The 19,462-nt window shown below is 40.8% G+C and overlaps 1 protein-coding gene across 2 annotated transcripts in view; it reads left to right on the forward strand.

The window, feature by feature from the left end:
- The window catches only part of SPHKAP (SPHK1 interactor, AKAP domain containing), a 51,058-nt gene that overhangs the window by 12,596 nt on the left and 19,000 nt on the right, over positions 1-19,462 (forward strand). For both annotated transcript variants that reach the window (XM_018913036.3, XM_050978123.1), the window contains exon 4: positions 19,391-19,450. In XM_018913036.3, the coding sequence (XP_018768581.3) occupies positions 19,391-19,450 (60 nt within the window). The remainder of the gene's footprint in view (positions 1-19,390; positions 19,451-19,462) is intronic.

The raw sequence follows: 19,462 nt of genomic DNA on the forward strand, positions 1-19,462 counted from the left end.
TGTTAAGTGGCAGGTTGGAAAGAGCAGATGTTTAAAAGGCTGCTCAATGTTCCTGAAGGCAAAGAGACACAATTAAAGAGAAAAAGCTCTTTCCATGTTAGATGAAAGGAAGCTGCTGAAGAGGTCATACAGAATTATTTTGCACTTGAAATTAAATTTCAGTCTCATTATTGTGGGTTCTAATGCGATTAAATCAGCTTTGTTTAACAATGTGCATGAAGAAATAGGAGCTATGTTGCTTTTCAAACTACCTACATGAAACTGGATGGAAATACAGGGCTATGTTTTTAATAGTTTTTTACTTGGTGGAGGACTCAGAAGAGCAGACCTTTCCCCAGAATCCTATTTGAAGGCTATTCCCTGGTCTCAGTGAGCAAAGAAGGGCTTTAGGAAAGATCAGCTTTATCTCAGGTAAAAGTTTCCAGCACTGCTTGTGCTGCACACAACCTAAAGACCAGCTGAGGGCTCTCATGGAGCCTGCTGGGATTCCCTCAAGGACAGGGAGCCCAGCTCCAGCTGATGAGCCCAGACTGCTGCTGCCAGGAAAATGAATCTCCATCCACAGAGCCTTTGTGTCCTGCCTGGGGTGACACAGAGAGCCTGAGAGCAGCAGGAGGGACACAGCAGTGCCACTGCAGCCCTGGAATTTAGGAATATGGCCAGAGGTTACTGGGCTGAATTCAGTCACACCCTGCACTGCTCTATCAGTTTCCACAAGACAGAGTGAGCAAAATCCAGCACCTAGTCCCAGTGGGCAAGTGAGCAACCTTACAAGGTGAGAACCTGAACATTCCTTGACCCCAGAGCAGGTTCCTCAGGCAGGTAGCCAGTGGTATCCTCATTTTTTCATATAGGAAGGGATTACTTTTAATGCAAAACATATTGACTACAGGCACTTAACTTTACTATTTAGCATTTAATATCCTAAAAATTAGGCATATTTTCTCAGAGGAAATTACTGCCTCAAATAATAATATAAAAATTAATTCTGGCTTGCTTTTTTACCTGTTGAGCTTTGACTTTTTGCTTAATTTTTCATAGACTCTTAATAGAAATTATAATTATCTCTGATAGGTTGTGCGTACCAAGCAAAGATAAGTTGTTGTAAAAAAATTATGCCAAGCTACTCTCTTTATTTCAGGCAACATTTTCTGATTTTGCTGTGCTGTCTGCTTTAAAAGGTTAAACAACCTTAAAGAGCTTTTTCCTCTACACTAATATTATAAGTGTTTTTTTTCTCTTTGGAGGATATTTGTCTGATTTCATTAAACTTACTGCAGTTAACAATGGTTACTGTTTAGCAGCAGTTTACCACTGAGAGTAGGATACATAGTTTCCTGTTAATATAATCAACTATTTTGAAAATAGTTTAATTATGGATGTATTGTTTTGTTTGTTTCTACTGAATGAGAACTTAATCAAAATCCATCTAATAGAATAAAAGACATGAATTTGTGAGAGATAATAGTGCATAAGATCCACACAGTGATTTAAAATGCAATTAAAATTTCTGTAGTGTAGCATTCTTCTTACCCCATGGAGTGACCTCATAAAAGTAGTTTCACATAAAAATGGATATTTTTGCTTACTCCACTATTGCCAGCTTTCTTTCTCTGGACCTGTAACAAATGTTTCTTGCTTTGGATATGCTTTGATGAAAACCTTATTGGAAAGGAGAAAACTAATAGATACTTTGTCCCTAATTTCTCTCCAAATATCTAAATCTAGATTAATTACCAGTTCTGAATATTTGTGGTTGGCTTATGTTAGTGCAAGTTAAGAAATCTAAATTCTTGCTTAATTAAATGATTTATAGTTCTCTTCTAGCATTGGACCCTCCTAAAGCACAGTCTCTTCATCTTGCACACAGAAATGTCAATTATGACTTTATCTTAGCAGTTGCTAAGATTTAACACTTTTCTTTGCAATTCTTTTACAGTGTCTCCATGTTTAAGGTGGTATTGCCACACTGCTAAAGATGTATCTTAATTTTCTTTTAGGAATTCTTCATGAACATAGTAATTAAATTATTATTTAGGAAAGGAGCAGGATACAAAACTAAATGAAGAAAAAAAAATGGTGGTATAGTCCTGCAAGATATTTGGCATTTATTTGGTTCAAGATGCTTATAAGTGAATTTTCAAGGTATTCTCTGGCCTTTCATGCTCCAGGCCAGCAAAAAGCCATTAGAAATTATATTTGCACTGAAAAGAAAGAAAATTTCTCTCAAAATGGACCCAAAATTCTCTCAAAATCATCTCCCCAAAAAATCATCACACCCCACTGCTCTTTGCATCACCATCCTGTCCCAACAGAGGCTGGGAGAAAGACATTCCCACTCCACACAGCCTAACAGAGAAATGTCCTTGAGAAGCCCTGATGCAGGCAGGTGGAACCTCTCCTTCCCAAGCAGTGTGCCTTTGTGAGAGGGGCAGTGGATTTTCAGCCTGGCAGAAATTCTGCAAACTTCCTGGCAAATATCTTGGAGAAGCAGAAACTACACCCCTAAATGGCAGTATGGAAGGTGGAAAATACCTGCCTTTCAATTAAAACAGAGCACTTAGAAACAGTGCTCATTTCTTACTTCAGCATAACAAGAGAACACTTTTTAAAGACAAGGGCTCAATTTAAATTGGTTTATATCTCCTTAACGCTGAGGAAAAATCTGGGTTTGCAGGCAGATGGATGAGAGAACAGTTTCAATAAAGTGTTAAAGGTTTTGAAACATTCTTGAAATAGTCCAGCAGCTTTTCCATTTGAAGTGCTCCTACTCTGTAACTACAGAAATGCTCACTCCAGAGTGCTCCACACAGGGATGTGAGTGATGCAGGCTGTTGGATATTGGTTAGATCCAGCCCACATGGTCAGAGCAGAGGGAAAGGACAAGGACAGCAGCCCACACTTCAGTCAAATTCAGTCATGGTAAAACACCCTCTTGTGTAATTGTTGGCTGCTGTCCTGTGCCCCTGTGCCATTGGCACTTCTTGGGAAGAGGTCTGATGATGGTGGTGGAAGCACAAAGGAGAGTGGAGGACAGCATGACTGGGGGAGTGGGACAGTGGAGGCAGCAGCAGCCCCTGAGTGGGCTAATGCCACGTGGAGAAACTCTAATCCATCTGCAGCACAGAAGGAGAAGGAATTACAGTTTAGGGTTAGTTAAATTGGTTGGTTTAGTGCAGGAGGACATACCCATCCTAGGAGACAAGCTTGAGCTTTGCAGAGAAGGGAAGCAATGCTTATCTAAGTGAGTGACAAGTGAGAGAGAAAGCAGATTGTTACCAAAGCAATCAGGTGATGTGGTGATGGATCCCATGGCCTGTGGGGTCCCTGTTGACTGACATAGTGAAGAATGTCCTTTTGCTATCAGAGAGGCTGGATTTTCAGAACTGGCTGCTTGCCTTGCAGCCCCATGGCTTTGCTCTCCTAGGCAGGTATTTCAGCATTATAACTTTCATTGCAGTTCAGCCATCAGGCTTTCAGACAACTTCAGGAGGAGCTTAAGGATGCCCTTATGCACTAATTTGAGCTGGTCAAATCAGGGCTTCTGTGGTCTCACCTCCTCCTCCAGCTCCTGCTTCATCTCATTTACTGCCCTGGCATTTGTACAAATGTGCAGGAAATCAATTCAGAGAGAAGAGTAACTATGAAATTAAGAAATTAGTTTTTCTAGCCAAGTCTTCCTTGAATCATCTCACCATATTGTCAGATAAATGCCAGTGCTCACTCAAGGGATGGAGCAAAAACATCCAGGAAACAGCTATCACAAATTAATTCAAACTGAATGATAACATATGCAGAAAGGAAAAATCTTTGGCAAGGTGTATTTTGATGAAGTAAAGGACAGCAGCTTTCACTTGAAATAAAGTATATTATGAGTGGTTTTCATTCTCTTCTTCACCCAAGTCTTTTTAAAGATATGGCACTACATCTCTTTGGATGTTTAGGTAAAAATACACAGATTTTTTTGGGGTGTTTGTTTTTTTTTTTTTTTTTGCATCAGCCTTTGATACTAGATTACTTGAGGTAACTTGCTACAAATAGTGCAGACACTGTGTCAGGGACATTTTCCATCCCTCAGTCAGGGCCCATTTATCCAATATTCTTCAGAGTGTCCAAAGAATGAGAGCATGCCCTCACTGAAGAGTGACAGTGTAGCCTTACAGGAGCTCAGAAATAAGGATTATTCCCCAGGCTAGTAGTAGTCAACAAGGCTTTTTACACAGGCAAATACAGAAGTACAATCTTGAATCCCAAAGGAGGAGATTTTTGTCTGTTGGCTTGTTTTACAGCAAAGCCATGTGTGTTCCTGAATAGTGACCATGCACAGCTGAAACAGGTGCTTTGTTTTATTGTGTTTGAATGAAGTTTTACATTTGCTAGCAAACATAGCAAAGCTCTGTTTTTCTGCCTAAAACCACCAGACCTATGAACTAAGACCTTTTTTCTCCCTCGTGAGATTGCTTGCACACCTCAGCACTGTGTCACAGACAGGGAATTACAAGGCTGTTTATTTTACCTTTCACTCCATAATTACTCAACCATCTTCAGGAACAGCATTGTCTCTTTCAGAAATCAAAATCCATCCCTTGTTTCCCAGATCTAAACCATAATTACTGGAGATATTTTTAGGTTTAAGTCTCATCTTCCTATTCAGCTTGACGATACCTTAATTATATCCTGACAAGGTGCAGGAACCAACAGTGGCAGGCTAAATCGTGGCATTGAGTTGTCCTTTCTCAGGCATGTGTGGGTGTTCATGCTGCTGTGCTAAGGAACTGAACCTTCCAGAGAGCCCCTCCCTGGCTTGCCCAGGGAAACAAAACCCCTCCTCTTCACCAATTGCTCTCTGCCTCCTGGAGCCCAGTGCAGGCAGGCTGAGCACTCGCTTCAAAGACCACTGAAAAGTTTACTTGTATAATCTGTAAAATATGTTTCACTTTCTGCTCTTGTACACACTTGGCTCTGAAAAATATATCTTCACATATGAGCTAATGTTAAGACAGAGTTCAAATATGCTCTTAAAGGGCTGCATTTCCACCTTTTCAGTACCACACATGTATCATACAGCAATCAAATTTGCAGCCTCGTGAATTTCAGAGTGTGCAAGATTGACAATAGATTTTCTTCTCTTTCCTGTAACTTCAGACTTGGAACACTCTTAATTCTTCTGTCTAGATCTGCCATCTTCTTTCCTGTCCCTCTGTGACAGTCTCACACTGCAGTGCTTTTCTGTCTGTCCTTAAGAGAAGCACATGCTTAACCTTACTCTGACAAAGCTATAAATAAGCCCTGGGAGGATCAAGCAGGGTTTTGCAGCTGTGTCCTCTCCAGAATTCCACTCTGGCATATTCTCAGTGCCTCCATGACCTGCTTTATCAAGAAATGAGATTCTTGTGCTACCTCCAGAGTGGACATCTGTGACTGTGCTGCTGTTACAACCACAGGCTCCCTCTAACATGAATTGCAGGCTGAGGTTGGCAGAAATTTGTTAAACATTAAGTATACAGGGCACTGGAGAGAGTAGATGGTGCATGTGGCATAAATATTTATTGGAATATTTTCTCTAAGTCTTAAGTGGCAATTAATTACATCAAACCCAAAGGAATAAGCTTTAATGGGAAGAAAATATTCACAGCTGCTTTTGAAGCAGTGGATTATGAAGAGATAACTCGGGAAGATTCATTAATGCAGTCCAGCCATTAAAGTAGGGATAGTCTCTAAAATATCAAGAACCATAAATCCACCAAGCCATTTGAGATAAGCACCTTCTGAAGAATAATTTGGAATAAATTTCAAATTCATTACTGCTAAAAATGCTGGAAGGAGAGCAGTATAACACATCCTTCTGACAACATACAAGGTGTACTAGAAAGAGAATTGGGGCTGGGCTGGGGAGACAAGGGAGAATCATGTCAGGACCTTCTTTAGGTGAATTTGAGTGACTCACAGGAGATGCACTGAGTTGTCTGCTTTTGGAAACATTCCATTAGGGCCTGCAAGGAGAGTGGTTGGAAACCTCACGTCATGTTAGATAGCAGGTGTGCAGCTCACAGAAGAGATTTTTACATGGAAACTGAAGGGAGTAATGTGGCTTCTGTCATCCTCCCAATGAAAATATAGGGCAAGAATGGGAAAAAGACTTCCTCCACTCACAGCTAGAGATGGAAATTGCCTCTCTCTAATCATGCAAAGGACCACACAACAGAAGGAAGACTCAGACATCATTTCAAGATGATGTTTCCCCAACCTGCCTTGCATCCTGTTGTAATTTCAGGCAGAGAAACTGTCAGGGGAGCACCATGGTCCTACTTTGACACAAATGAATTTTTTGATGGTGGCCTGATCTGACTTTGGTGAGATAAGGAAGGTACTGCTGTATCCCACTGAGGGATACCTGCCATGAAGCCTTTGGAGTTTATTTGTAGTACAGAAGATGGGCCTGAGCTGCTTCATCCTCTGAGGTTATAACTGTGTGCTGGGCTGGAGGTAATTTTCTTCACAGTGGCTGGTGTGGGGCTGTGTTCTGTATCTCTGCTGAACACAGGGAATGAATAGAGAGATGCTTTTGCTGTTCCTGAGCAGGGCTTGTGTACTGCCCCCACCAGTGAGTTCACTGGGGTGCACAGCAGGCTGGGACTGCAGACCCCAGCTGGCCCAAGGGATGTTCCACAGATGTGACATGGTGCTCAGCACAGAAAGCTGGGGGCACAGGGAGAAAAGGGGGGACAGAAATTCTCCCACCTGTATAATACTGCTACCTCCCATTTTCATTCATGCAAATCCCTTTGCAAGCAGCTACAGGGTATATCTAGTACTTCCAAACTAATATTTTAATTTCTACATTTCACAGCTGGTTCCTCTGCCAGAATCATTTTGGCAAGCATGGAAATTAATGCGAGACAAGCATTGCATCCAAATGCTAATGGATGATTAGCTCTGTCTTCCAGAAACTTTTTTTTTTTAAATTCTGAGTCACTATCAAGCTATTTCAAACACCTCATATAAGACATATTCCAGCTCAAGATCCTCTTTAACCATTTCAATATAAAAGGTCAAATTTTACTGTGCATGGAGGAGAGAGCTACATCTCTTTTCCCATTCCCAGTCTCCTGTCTACTAAAACTGTGCACTCTGCCTATTAGTGATAGCTGCTAATGACCCCAAAGAGAAGTGATGAGAGCCAATGGCAGTGAAAACAAGTCACCAGAATTTGTTCAGTGGAGGAAAGAAAACTGTAATCTAAAAACAAATACCCGCAACAGAAAAGCAACAACTGGTTATCTTTAGTTTCCTTATTTCTTAAAATACTGTAGATTTTCACAAAAATATGTCAATCCATAAAGCATTTATACTATATACACTATATACACTTTTTCAGTAGATGCTTATCTGTATGCTCAGGAAAAGGAGACACTTTTCAGAAGTTACCCAATTGCATTCTTCCATCCCAAGACAGCACACCAATTTAATAGCAAGAAATGAAACAAAATCCTTCCTGCTTCCCAAAACTACTCTGAGGTGGAGTAATAGGAGGCAAAATGATAGCAATGATTAAAAAAAAAAAGTGGGAGAACACTCTGAAGGAACATTCTGAAGAATATTACCTGAAACCCACAGGTAATATTCTTCACCTGTGGGTGAAGGGCTCATTTCACTCAGGAGGAGCTCTGCTCCATTAACAAACTACTAGCTGTAGTAGTTAGTAGTTTCTTAATGGTTGAGATCTCTCTTTCCCAGAAATTATAGGAAAGTGTCTTTTCCATTACATTCTTTATAATGGCAGTGTCACACGCCTCACTGCTCTGCATGAAGGCATTTTAAAGGCTCCTATAAAACCAGAAGGAAGATGAATGATGATGACACATTGGGCATTATGAAACCATATGCAAAAGAAGGCCACGTGCACATTCCTGCTTCAGATAATCCTCATTTCCTCTTCATTAGTGTCTGTGTGTGCCTGCACAGTTATGTATTTAAATAGCTGAGAAATGTGTGAGTGTGCCTGAGTGGGTGCAGGAGCTGTGTGCCCCAGGCAGGGTGTCTGACTGCTCTGCTGCTGCCTGAGTGCCATCTCACTCATCTCCTGAGTGAGATGAGCACTTGTTTATCACACAGAGGCCCCATGACAGTGGGAGAAGTCGAAGAACAGACCAGGGTGGATGTTTTTCTGCACAGCTTTGTGCTCTTAGCATGAACCTCAGCTTGCACTGTGGGCTGCACCTAAGTGCAGCTGAGTGTTTTGCCAAAGGTGTTCTGCAAAGAGCTTCTGTCAGGACCTTGTGTAGACAAAGGGTGTGTCCATGTGCCCTGAGAGATGCACTGCAGCTGTCTGTACAACGTCTGTAAGTTCAAGAACAAACAGAAATCACCACACATTTCAGTGTCACTGAAATGACCACAAACACCACTCCTTATAGTACTGCAGGAATCTAGCACAGGCTGAGATTTCCAGCTCCTTTTCCAAAAAGGTCCAATTCAATCCACAAGTAGATGCCAAGACTTCTCATCTCTTTGGTCTTCTGCAAAGAGACTGGGAGCTGCAGAGGTCCAGCCTTTAATCATCACTGTAGGAGTTCTCCTTTCTGTAGCATGGGTCTAGACCTGCAGATTTAGGATGACCATGAAGAAGGCAGATGTTTTCCTGCTAGAAGCTTGTCTAGGGAAAGAAGTTCAGACCAGAGCACCTTTCTGATTCCCAGCTTTACTATTTCAGATACAAGAAATTGAAAGCTAGAAGATTCTTGTATTTCAGGGGTTTGCTCTAAACCCCTCAGAAATGCTATTCAGGTATTTTTTCTCCATCTGTGTATGCAACTAAGAATATAGAACAAACAATTAAATTTTTTTTAATTGCAGAGCATAAAATGGTAATGATAAAGTTAATAATCCAACTGACTCATGGAGAGTTCTTTATTTCTGTCAGCTGCTATGTAATTTAGTAGAACAACATCTATGATTCCAGCAGCTCCATGATCTGGCTCTGGGAATGCAGAGCTTGTGAGAATGGATGAGTGTGCAGAAGTGCAGGTACTTCTGTCTGACACTCAGGGATTGGGGATGGATTCAATAGTTCTGATGGTATGGATACTTCCTTCAGATTGCAGCAGATGTTTAATTGAGATATTCCAGGTTCTTTTTAACTGATAGTATGCTGATGTGGGTAGTCATATTTTTAAAGTAATTTTTCTCGGTATATGGGAAGAATTAGTATCAAATCCACCAAAATTAATTTTCCTAGTTAAAATTACTTTATTTACTATGAGAGTTAAAAGAATTTCCCCATTTGCTTCTTGAAAAATGTGTTTGACTAAGCAAAGTCCTTCCAAAGCTACACATTTACCCTGCACCCTTTTTGTTTTTTAGTTCCCTCAAAGTGCTTGAAGAACTCTGTGAGAGGAAATTATTTAGCTTTACTATTTCATACTGGATTCTGAAACTCAAAAAAACAGATCTCAACTGGGGAATCACCTAAAACTGTCCAAAAATACATGTGATTAGGCAAAACATTCTCCCAAAGCAGCTGTAGGTTTATGTGAATAAAAATAATTTGACAGACTAGTTGAATTATATTTAAATTAGTTTGATTACATTTTTTTAAAGAATCAAGAGAACACCTAGGATTACAGCCTCAGTAAAAATGCATGAACAGAGTTTCTGGTTGCCTCTTTACCAACAGAAATAATTTCAGGCTCAATAGTCACTTTTGAGCTCACTGGATGATATCTGTCTAATTTGACAATAGGCCAGAGGTTCCAGAGCCAGAGTTCCTACAGGTTTCATGAATACAGATGAAACTGAGAAATTGTAAGGGTGTGAACTCAAGCCTTCCTTATACCCCAGAGAAACCAGACAGAGCTGCACTTTATTAAAGTCTACTGAGAGGAAAGTGGCAGAGCTTACATGTCAACCTGCTGAAAAGTTAACCTTAAGATGCTAATACATAGATAAGCAGACTTTTCTAATCTCAGCAGTCAGACAGCCAGCTGTTTTCCAGACTGATTCATAGGCACAAGAACCTGTACCATTCCTTCTTTTTCAAGTAATCTTGCTGCCTCAGAGCTCTACCTATTTATAACCTGTCTAACAGCTGGGGCAGAGCTGCCCTGCAATTTGTAGAGCATGCATGAGCAGACAGATGCTGTGCACATCTACTGCAGCAGAAACAGGGGCCAGTCCCAAAAGGTCTGGTTAAAAATGACAGAAACCATCACTGTCACCAAACTGTATCCATCCAAAAGCTGTAATTTCTGTTGCTTGTAACAGTGGTCAGCAGTAGCTGGATATTTTGTATGCTGAATGTAAATTCTCTTAATGGAAGGGTGAAAAAATCCTTTGTAAGGGGAGAGAACACAAGGTTTTGGTTGAAAAATGTAATTTTATGAGGCAGGAGGCAAGAAGAAGGAATGAGGCCAGGATGGGCCTGGAGAAGAAAAGGAAGAGCCCAGGAAATTATCCAGAGCTGTTGGATTTTGCAGTCCTAATTTCTTATGGTGCATATTTATCAAATGACTGAGCTCAATCAAAAGCTATCATCAGACCTGAATGCTTCCTTCCTTCTCACCCCATCCTCTGAAAAGCAGAGAACTTACAGAATGACTGTTTTTAGTAAAGAATGTTTTAATCAGAGAAGACACAGGGCCTGTTTTTCATCTAGAGACAACAGTTTCTCATCTATTGGATACAGTCCTGAAATCCCTTCACAGAAAGCTTTGAGTAGACGTTTATCAGGAAGAGTTTCAAAGGCACCTAAGCCTGGGAGACTGCAAAACACAGCAGCCCTGCCCCACTGTGTGAGAAACAGAGCAAAAATGACATCCATGGGCTGAGCTATGATGTGTACTAACATTTTACTGAAAGAGATGGGGGAGAGCATATTGTGAGTTATAATAAAGTGACAAGTATCATTGGAGTAGTGGAGGCAAGAAAGAAGAGCTAGCTCAGTTCAAAACCTCAGAGCCAAATGGAGTGCTGCAGCCCCTGGTGTTTAGCTGTGGGTCTGACAGCCTGTGCCTGGCTGGATAATGCACAATGGACTCCTTCCAGCTGCTGATAGCTCCACTTCCACCTTGGAAACACCTGCTCATCCTGACACCCCAGACACCCAGGGCAGGTGGGATGTGAGTCCAATCTCACAGTCACTGCTATGGACTATTTTCACTTGACATCTTTGTTTAGCAAAATCATTTCCATTTTTTAATTAGGCTTAGCCACATTGACTTTCTCATCTTTCTCAAGTACTGAAAAATCCTGTAAAGCACCACAGAAGGGATTGCTGTGCACAGATAGGCAGAATGGATTTAAGTTCTTATAATGTTTTAATCTTGTTTTGTGCTTCCACGTGTCATACAAATGTCTTTGAGAAAAAGAATTGATTATTACAGCAGTTTAGAGCAATGCTGTACCAAATAAAAGTATCTAGGTGTGTTAAAGAAAAGATTAAGCAAATACTCAACTGTCCCAGAAATCTGAGATTCCTTTAGTAATGTAGCATCAATGTTCTCTTTTCTGTAAATCAAACATCATTGTAATTTCCTTTGCTTCAGGTGCTTGTAGGATTAAAGAATTCATCTGTTTGGCTTTGGAGATGCAGGCAGTTGTAATTCTTGGCTTATCAAAAGCAGCCTGGGCAGAGACTGCCAAGACAATCAGAGTTTGGGGCTAGAGGGAGTCAGTCTTTCACCTTGGTTTCATTGTTAAATAGCTTGGTTTTAGAAACCATTGAATATTTTATATTCTTTGGTGCATTTGGGACAGTGTTCTTAGCCAGTGATGGTTTCAGTCATTTTAAACAAAACCTTTTGGGACTGACCTCTGTTTCTGCTGAGCTATTTAGCAGAGTCTGGACTACAATTAACCACAGCAGTTAAAACTTTATTGCATCATTGCATTTTGGCAATTTAAAATTTCAACTGCATTTATGAAATCTTTTCCCTGGGAGTGTCTAAAATTCAAAATTACTGCTTTATGAACTTCTGTCTTTTTCTGTCTGGAGCAGCCTGGTCACTGATGCACTGTTGCAGTCTGTGCCTGTATTTCAGTGACAGGCCCACCCTGCTGAGCAGGAGCTCAGAGGAGGCAGGAAAAGGATAAAGGTGCAGGACTGGCTCCTGAGCAACCCCAAACTGATTTCAGGTTATTATTCTGCTCATGAACAAATTCTCCTTTTAAATACCTCCTACAACAGTCTGATGGAACTATAATTTTTCCATACCAACAATTTTCAAGTACAGGAAATGGAAAAAGTCAAGATTAACTTGAACAAAGCTAAATGATGATATCAGTGATGGTTTATTGGCTTATATTTATCATTTTTTTATTTGGACTGGTCTTCAAATCAGATCTGTTAGCTGTCATAGTTATATTATCTAGTCCTCTGAGATTCTATTTAACATTTAAATGGATACAGAAAGAAAGAAAATAAATAAGCATAATAAGACCTATAAAAAAATTAAGAAGATTAATGTAGGCATATAAGGTTTTACAGAAATGTACATTAACTCTTTAATCTTGCACAAGCAATAATACTTTCTACTCATTCTGCTGTAAAAACTCCTTTTGATGCCACTCTATAAATAAAAGTGGTGACAGGAAAAAAAATTACCTTTGTAAAGGTAATGAGAGAGAAGCAAAGGGTAGAAATATCAGGCTGGCTATTGCTGCTGCCCTTGATGGGTGCAAAGTCATTTCTGTGAAGGAAGATTTACACCCAGCATGTGCCCATTCTTTGGGGCAGTCACAGAGTGGCTGATAACAAGATTCTCATCAAATGCAGTGAATTTGCCCAAGATTCACTGGGCAAATGAATCTGTGCCCAGATTCATTTGGGCAATGAATCCTCAGACATTTGGGATGTCTGAAGATGCAATCTAGAGAGACTTCTACTCTCCAGAGCCTGAGTCACAGGGAAACCCTGACAGCAGCTTTTCAGCACATGAATCAGAACTATATCATGGCTTTGTACTGAGAGTTGGAGCCAGAGAGACCTCAAGTATCAGTTAGGAAAGTTTTCTTTTAGCAAATAATTGTGGTGAAGTGACCAAAGCCACAAGCCTCCAAAAAGAGTTTGCAATCAGCCTCCTTTCACACAAGTCCTACCAGACCTAGATGATAAAAAATTCAAAACTATTTTTCTGTTTCCTTGTTAGCTAATGGGTGATCTTTTGTGACATTTTAGAATATTTATTTAGAAACCATAATTTTACAGCTGTTTGTTTTTTTGTCTTTCAAAAAAAAAAAATGGTACTTGAAACCCTATTGGGATTACAAGATTTAAGAAATTGCAGTTTTAAAGAGCAGAGAGGTCAATGATTAGGAGACCTTACACAGTCCACATACATATCTACACACAGGTTTATATCTGTATATCACAAGAAGTCCAGGAGGTTTTATTTAGCCATCACATTAGCATAAATAAGACAAGTGAAAATAAATGCAAAGTTCCATTTGGGAGCTTTGCAGATCAGCATCAAAACAAATGCTCCTGTCACACAAACTGGCTGCATGGGTACAATCTGCTGGAAAAGGCATTTTATGCCATCCTAATAGAAGTCAGAAATATGTGAGTGATTCTGGTCATTTTCAAAGAGACAAAGCTCACAGCAGGTTTCTGGACAAAATCTGGCACGTTGCCACTCCTTTGATATTTTCTGTGGGTTACGGTTTACTTTGGCTCACAAGTACAGAGTAAAACAATATTTTTTCCTCGGGCTTTCACTGACTTCAGCTCCTGAGAGAACCCATCATGCAGCTGTAGGTTCTCTGAAATAGTCACCATTCCAGTGAGCAATGCCTTGGAGCAGCTCAGTTCTGTTATTGTGCTGTGGGGAAATTACAGTGATCTAATCTTTCTAAAGCCAGGAGACTCACACTTAGGTCTAAAGAAGTTTAGAGCAACTGCATTTTTTTTCTATTTTTCAGAGATGAAATTAGGATGAGAATAGGTTCAGAATTTCAAATCTGCCATCCTATCACAGAGTTATTGCTAAGAGCAAAAATTATTGTGGTCAGGGATTCCATTAAATCCTTAAAACAACTGTCACAGCAATCACAGCTGATGTAAAATTCAATCACCCTCTTTACAAACTGTACCTTCACAGTCCCCTTTATTAAAAAAGGGATAAAGTATTTAGAACAATAGTGCCTAAGGAACAACACACACCCTGAGAATAAACAATACCTGCCCAAAATACGGAGGAGGAACCACGTGGAAGTAAAATGCCAAGCCTTTAGTATTTCAAAGGATAATGCTAAATAATAATCAGAAATCACTGCACTGGTGGAAGGTGCATGTCACTCCCAAGCAGCAAGGCAAGATGCAAAGGAGAACAGCAGGGTGCATCTTAATTAAAAGTGACAGTGGAGAGCTGCATACCTGGTCACCCAAACCAGGACAGAGAGGACACAGCTGGCTGTCCTGACATACAGCTGCCTTCTGCTCCTGCCACTGCACTCTGCTCAGCAGCAGATGGGGACATTTGAAGGGAACAAAGTCATGGGGGAAGCTCTAAGGGCAAGGGGCAGCACAGTCTGATCCTGCCTTTCCTGCTCTGGAGCTGCAGTTGCTGCTGCAGCTCTCTGCCACAAGGACTGCATTCCTACCAGCACTTGAACTGGTTTTTTCATAAACTACCTCCAGTCCTGGGCTCAGCAGTTGCTCACCTTCTCATGTCCCACAGCTGTGTCCTGCACATCCTCAGATTTAGGCATTTACACTGTTTAGAACTGGCACCCAGGAACTGCCTGCTCAGAACCACTTTCTCCTGAGATCTCTCCTGGGGCTAATTACCTTTTTCACTTCTGTCTGTAGGAAATTAGACATGAGTTTTATGGGCAGATCACAGAGCAGTCCCAAACCAGTTGTTCTCTCTAAGTGTCTCGTGGGCTGTCCGAGTTTGGCGCCTGGCATGAGTTGACTCAGTGATGTCAGGAAGAGGATGGGAAAAGCAGAACAGCACAGACCTGGGAGATAACAACTCTATTTTCAAGACAGCATTTACATCCTGAAATACCAGCCAGGACAGCAGAGAATATGGAGAGTTCTACACAGTTCTGGTGCCAATCCAAACATCTGCACAGCATTTAGTCTCTGCTGAGTGTGTGGCACCAAACCCAGCCTGCTGGTGACACCCAGGCCAAAGCTGGGGATCAGATGGATGGGGGCAGTGGTGGAGTGACAGGGATGAAACAGTTTGTGTCACCTGCATGCAGTCCTGCTACCACTTTGATAGTCTATTTAACTGTGTTGTCCAGATCCAGCCACTGATGGATTAGAAACTAAGAAACTGTGCTTAGGAGTGTCCTTTAGGTTGCAAAGTCATAGGCTCAAATGTTAGAAAAAGGCAGATACACAGTGCTCTGATTCTGCATAATTTCCCCCCTTTTTGCAGGCTTGCTGTTCACTGAATCAGGCAGCAACACTGCATTGCATAAATGTGGGCATATGAGGTAAAATTCAGGTTGCACAAGCCATCTGTATAGAGTTCTCATTTTCAAGTCTTGTCTCCTCAGTTTAACTCCCTTTCTTTTAAAATAGATATTGAAATTTTTGGGAGGGTGGTATAATGCAGATTTATTTGATTTTATGGGGGCAAAAAAGCCCACCTCCTGCAGCCCTTCAAGCAAGTGTTGACCACATTCCTTCACAGCACAGAACACAGGACTGTGGCTCACTTTGCTCTCCAGGTTAACTATACCCTGAAGCCATTTGCCAGTGAGGAAAATATACTGTGTTTACATTACATCCTTAAATACTCTATAAAAAATAATTTCTTAATATATAGTTCTTTTAAGAAGTGAGGTGTCTACATAATTTCTACACCAACTCAAGATCAGATTTCAGGACTCCTCTGATCCATAGAATTTACCCTGTGCTTCTCTTACCAGTCATACAAATTAACATGCAAAATACAGAAGAAAAAGGGAAAAAACCAGTTTCTCTATTTGCTTTTTATATGATTGTGGAAAATACAGACTTTTTCAAGAGCTCAGCAAGTCAGTGATGATAACCTGGCTGGAACAGTCCTAGTGGAAGTGTTTGATGAGAGGCAGGCTGGGGGTCAGACCCTAATCTGTGCTGTTGGTGTACAAGACTCTGCATAGTGCAGGAGTTGCTGTTCACAGTGTGCCAGTGATTGAATGGTTTGGGGACATGTGGCATCCTGCTTTGTTCTGCATTTCAGTGCACTGGTACATGTTCCCCAAAAGAACAGCTCTTTTCTGTCTTGAGCAAATGGGGTTTCTAAACTTGGAAAAACTACTGAGCCAGAAGCAGATACTGGCACCTGCCTGGGAAGTTGTGGGTGACTCTCTCACTGTGTAAAGCCTGAATTTGGGTGGTGGGTTGTTTCCTTTTTGTATTATGCAACACCATGTAAATTTTGTTGTTTTCTCCCTCCAAAATACGTATTTGCTGAGACAGAAAAAAATAAAAAAAGGCAGTATGTTGACATTTCTGTATGGTTTCCAGATAGAAAATCAGTGTAAGTGGAAAGCAGACACACTTTGGAACTGAAAAGGTGTTTGTGGGAAGTCAAGGACATGAAGAAGTAAAGGAGTGGCTGGGAAAGGACTGACATTTAAAGATACCATGATGAGGAGAAGGTTGGGTTGCAGCTAAACTAAGCTGCATCTGATACAAAGAAAAAAATCAGAAGTAAATTTGAGGTTAGCAAATCCTGACCTGACCCTGGCTCTTCCTTCATAATTTATGCAGTGTTTCCATCCTAAAGATTATTAATTGTTCTCTAGTGCTGTTTTGCCTTGTTTCAATGGAGGTGTCCCTGATAATTACTAGAAGTTAATCGAGCAAGGCGAGCTAATGAGAGCTTAAAACTTCTATTATATAAGCAGGAAACTGGGAGAGATTTTTCATAATAGATAATTTTCTCTTTGAGCACCACTGGTGAAATACCTCCAACAAAAATATCCTGACAGTGAACTTCCTAGAAGGAAGCAGTAGTGCAGAGCAGGCCAGGATGGAATTCTGGAGGTGATTTGTGGTTACAGTACCTCCCCAGCTAGTCCTGCCTCCTGCTCCCAGCAAATGGAAAAAGTAAATGAGTTCATCAGTGTCTTTGACCACTGTGAAACTGGCTTTTTTAAAATGTTGCCTGTAATTAAAACTGCAAAATCCACAGAACAGGAAATGGTAAAAGACTGCTTTGGCAGTGTAGTAAATCAATTCCAATTGAATTTGACAGGTGTATCTGGAAACTGGAGTCAGTACTGCCACAGGTTTTATAGTGCAAGTTCATTAGGTTCTGATAATCAATTAAAAATAAAAAAAGAAAGAAATATAATGTGACTTAAACCACCAGATATTCCTGCTTGTACTGAGGTTTCTTGTGCTGAGGCATTAGTGAGTTTTGTGCCATGCACACCTGAACCAGAGATGATGATTGTTTTGGCTGCTTGGATGGGGCTTGGCCTTAGGATGGCAGTCAGTGCCACTGTTCATCACAGCAAAGCCATGAGCCATCATCCCATGGAGGCAGCAATGGGCAAGCCAAGGTTTTTCAGAGACTCTGGTGTTTGGCTGAGGACACAGCTGCTGCTGTGCAGCTTTTTCACAGCACCCCTCAGTGACAGCCCCACCTTCAGCCTGGGGTGACCCTGCTGGGCAGGACAGGAGCTGGCCCCACACCTTCCCCCTCTCCTCCCTGGCCAGACTCCAGGATGGCTCCCTGAGCAAACCCCTCCAGGCACCTGCAGACTCCCAGCTCATGTCTCATGCTGTCATGGGCAGGTTCATGAGCAAATCAAGAGTGTAATTTTCTGATGCTTTTTGGTAACTGCCTCTTGTTGGTGTGTGAAATGCCTACGTGTGAAAACCCAGGAGAAAGTAAGAGAAGTGTTTGTCTAATCAACTGTAGCATGTTTAGGACATTACATAACCACCATACTATGTTGCTAGAGGATATTTTTACTATTTTGTAGCTTAGAATTTTTTTTAACTATTTCTTAAAAGTTCAGCAGATGACAGTGGCATATCCTGATTGTTGTCATTATCAGACACAGAAATATTTTTGCTAAAAATTGTAAAAGGGCTGGAAAATATGTTTGTAAGTTCATGTAGAAAGGACATTAAACTATTTAAAAGGGCAAAAAGCTTTCTTCTTCACTGGGTTGTTTTTTGTGGTTTATAATGGGAGCACTGGCTGGATCTTTCCATCTGCTGTGCTGGCTGTTACTGCAGATGGCCATAATCTGTACATATGGCATGTGCATATATAAGCTGAAATCAGGGTTGTCTTGGTGTAAAAGCAGGCACACAACAGGAGCTTGGGTGCCTAACACAACAGTGTTGGTGAAGGGGATAATTTAGAGCAATTTCATTTTCTATGGGATATTTACATGGAATTAGGGAAAGTATTTCCTCTTCACTGAAAAAGAAGTGGAAAAAAAATCACTCAGCTCTTTTATGTTAAATTTTGGATCTGCAATTTATTTGGAATCAGGTGTTGGCTTCAGCTGTGCCTTGAGTTTGTGTTTGGTTTTGGGTTAAATGAGGACAACACCAAACTCTCATAAACCTCACAGTCAGCCTGGTTTTGGAGTCCCTGCCTGTAACTCAGAGCTGGAGGAGGGATTTTTCTTATTAGAAAATGGCCTTCCAGGAAGCATATAATAAAATAGAAGTCTTCACAAATTAAATGGTCTTTAGATCTGAAGTTTGTGTTTAAGTCAGTCTCACTACCATTAAATAGTCCCCGAAACTCATAATAATCTAAGTGGCAAAAGCCCTTGTCATCAAAAGTAGAACTTCAGTTTCTGGTGAAGCAGGTGCTCACCAGACAGTTCAGCTTTTCTGCACCTCTGGTGCCCAGCTGGCAGTGCTGGAAACTTCCTGTGGAATATTGCCTCATCAACCAAGTTTAAAAAATTACTTCCATAAAGTGTTAAACTTCTCCTAGGCATTCTGGAAAGTTAGGGAAAATACTCCAATATTTATGTGGTGTGCAGAAAACTCTAAAAGCAGCTCACAATTTCACTTACTTAAAAAACATTTAGCAACAAGTGCCTGAAAAGAAGAAGTCATTGGAAAAACAAGACATGAAGAATTAATCAGATATGTGATCAAATGTATTTTTAACATTTCCTCTACCTTTACTGATATCCTCTGTATTACAGTTTATTTGCAACATTTGCTCATTCCTCAGACATGCCAATTGTCAGCACAGATAAAGTCATGACTGTTATTCCTTTTTTCCTCCTTTCTTGACATCTATTCTGCTGTTCTCTTTACTAACCTTTCTACCTTTCTTGTACTAGGAAAAGGCTTCACAGGTTCAGCTACAAGGCTAGAAAAGGAAAATATAGTGACTCTAAAAGGGTTGCTGCCACTCTAATACAACTTTATAAAGTGCTTTTTCCTTTTTCTCTCTCATTGCAGGTTTGTTTTGTGAATTTAGATGCCAACAGAGATGATTGCAGCGATGAACAAGTGAAGCAGGTAACTGCCTAG

The sequence above is a fragment of the Serinus canaria genome, chromosome 9, assembly GCF_022539315.1.
Source record: "Serinus canaria isolate serCan28SL12 chromosome 9, serCan2020, whole genome shotgun sequence".
NCBI lineage: Eukaryota > Metazoa > Chordata > Aves > Passeriformes > Fringillidae > Serinus > Serinus canaria.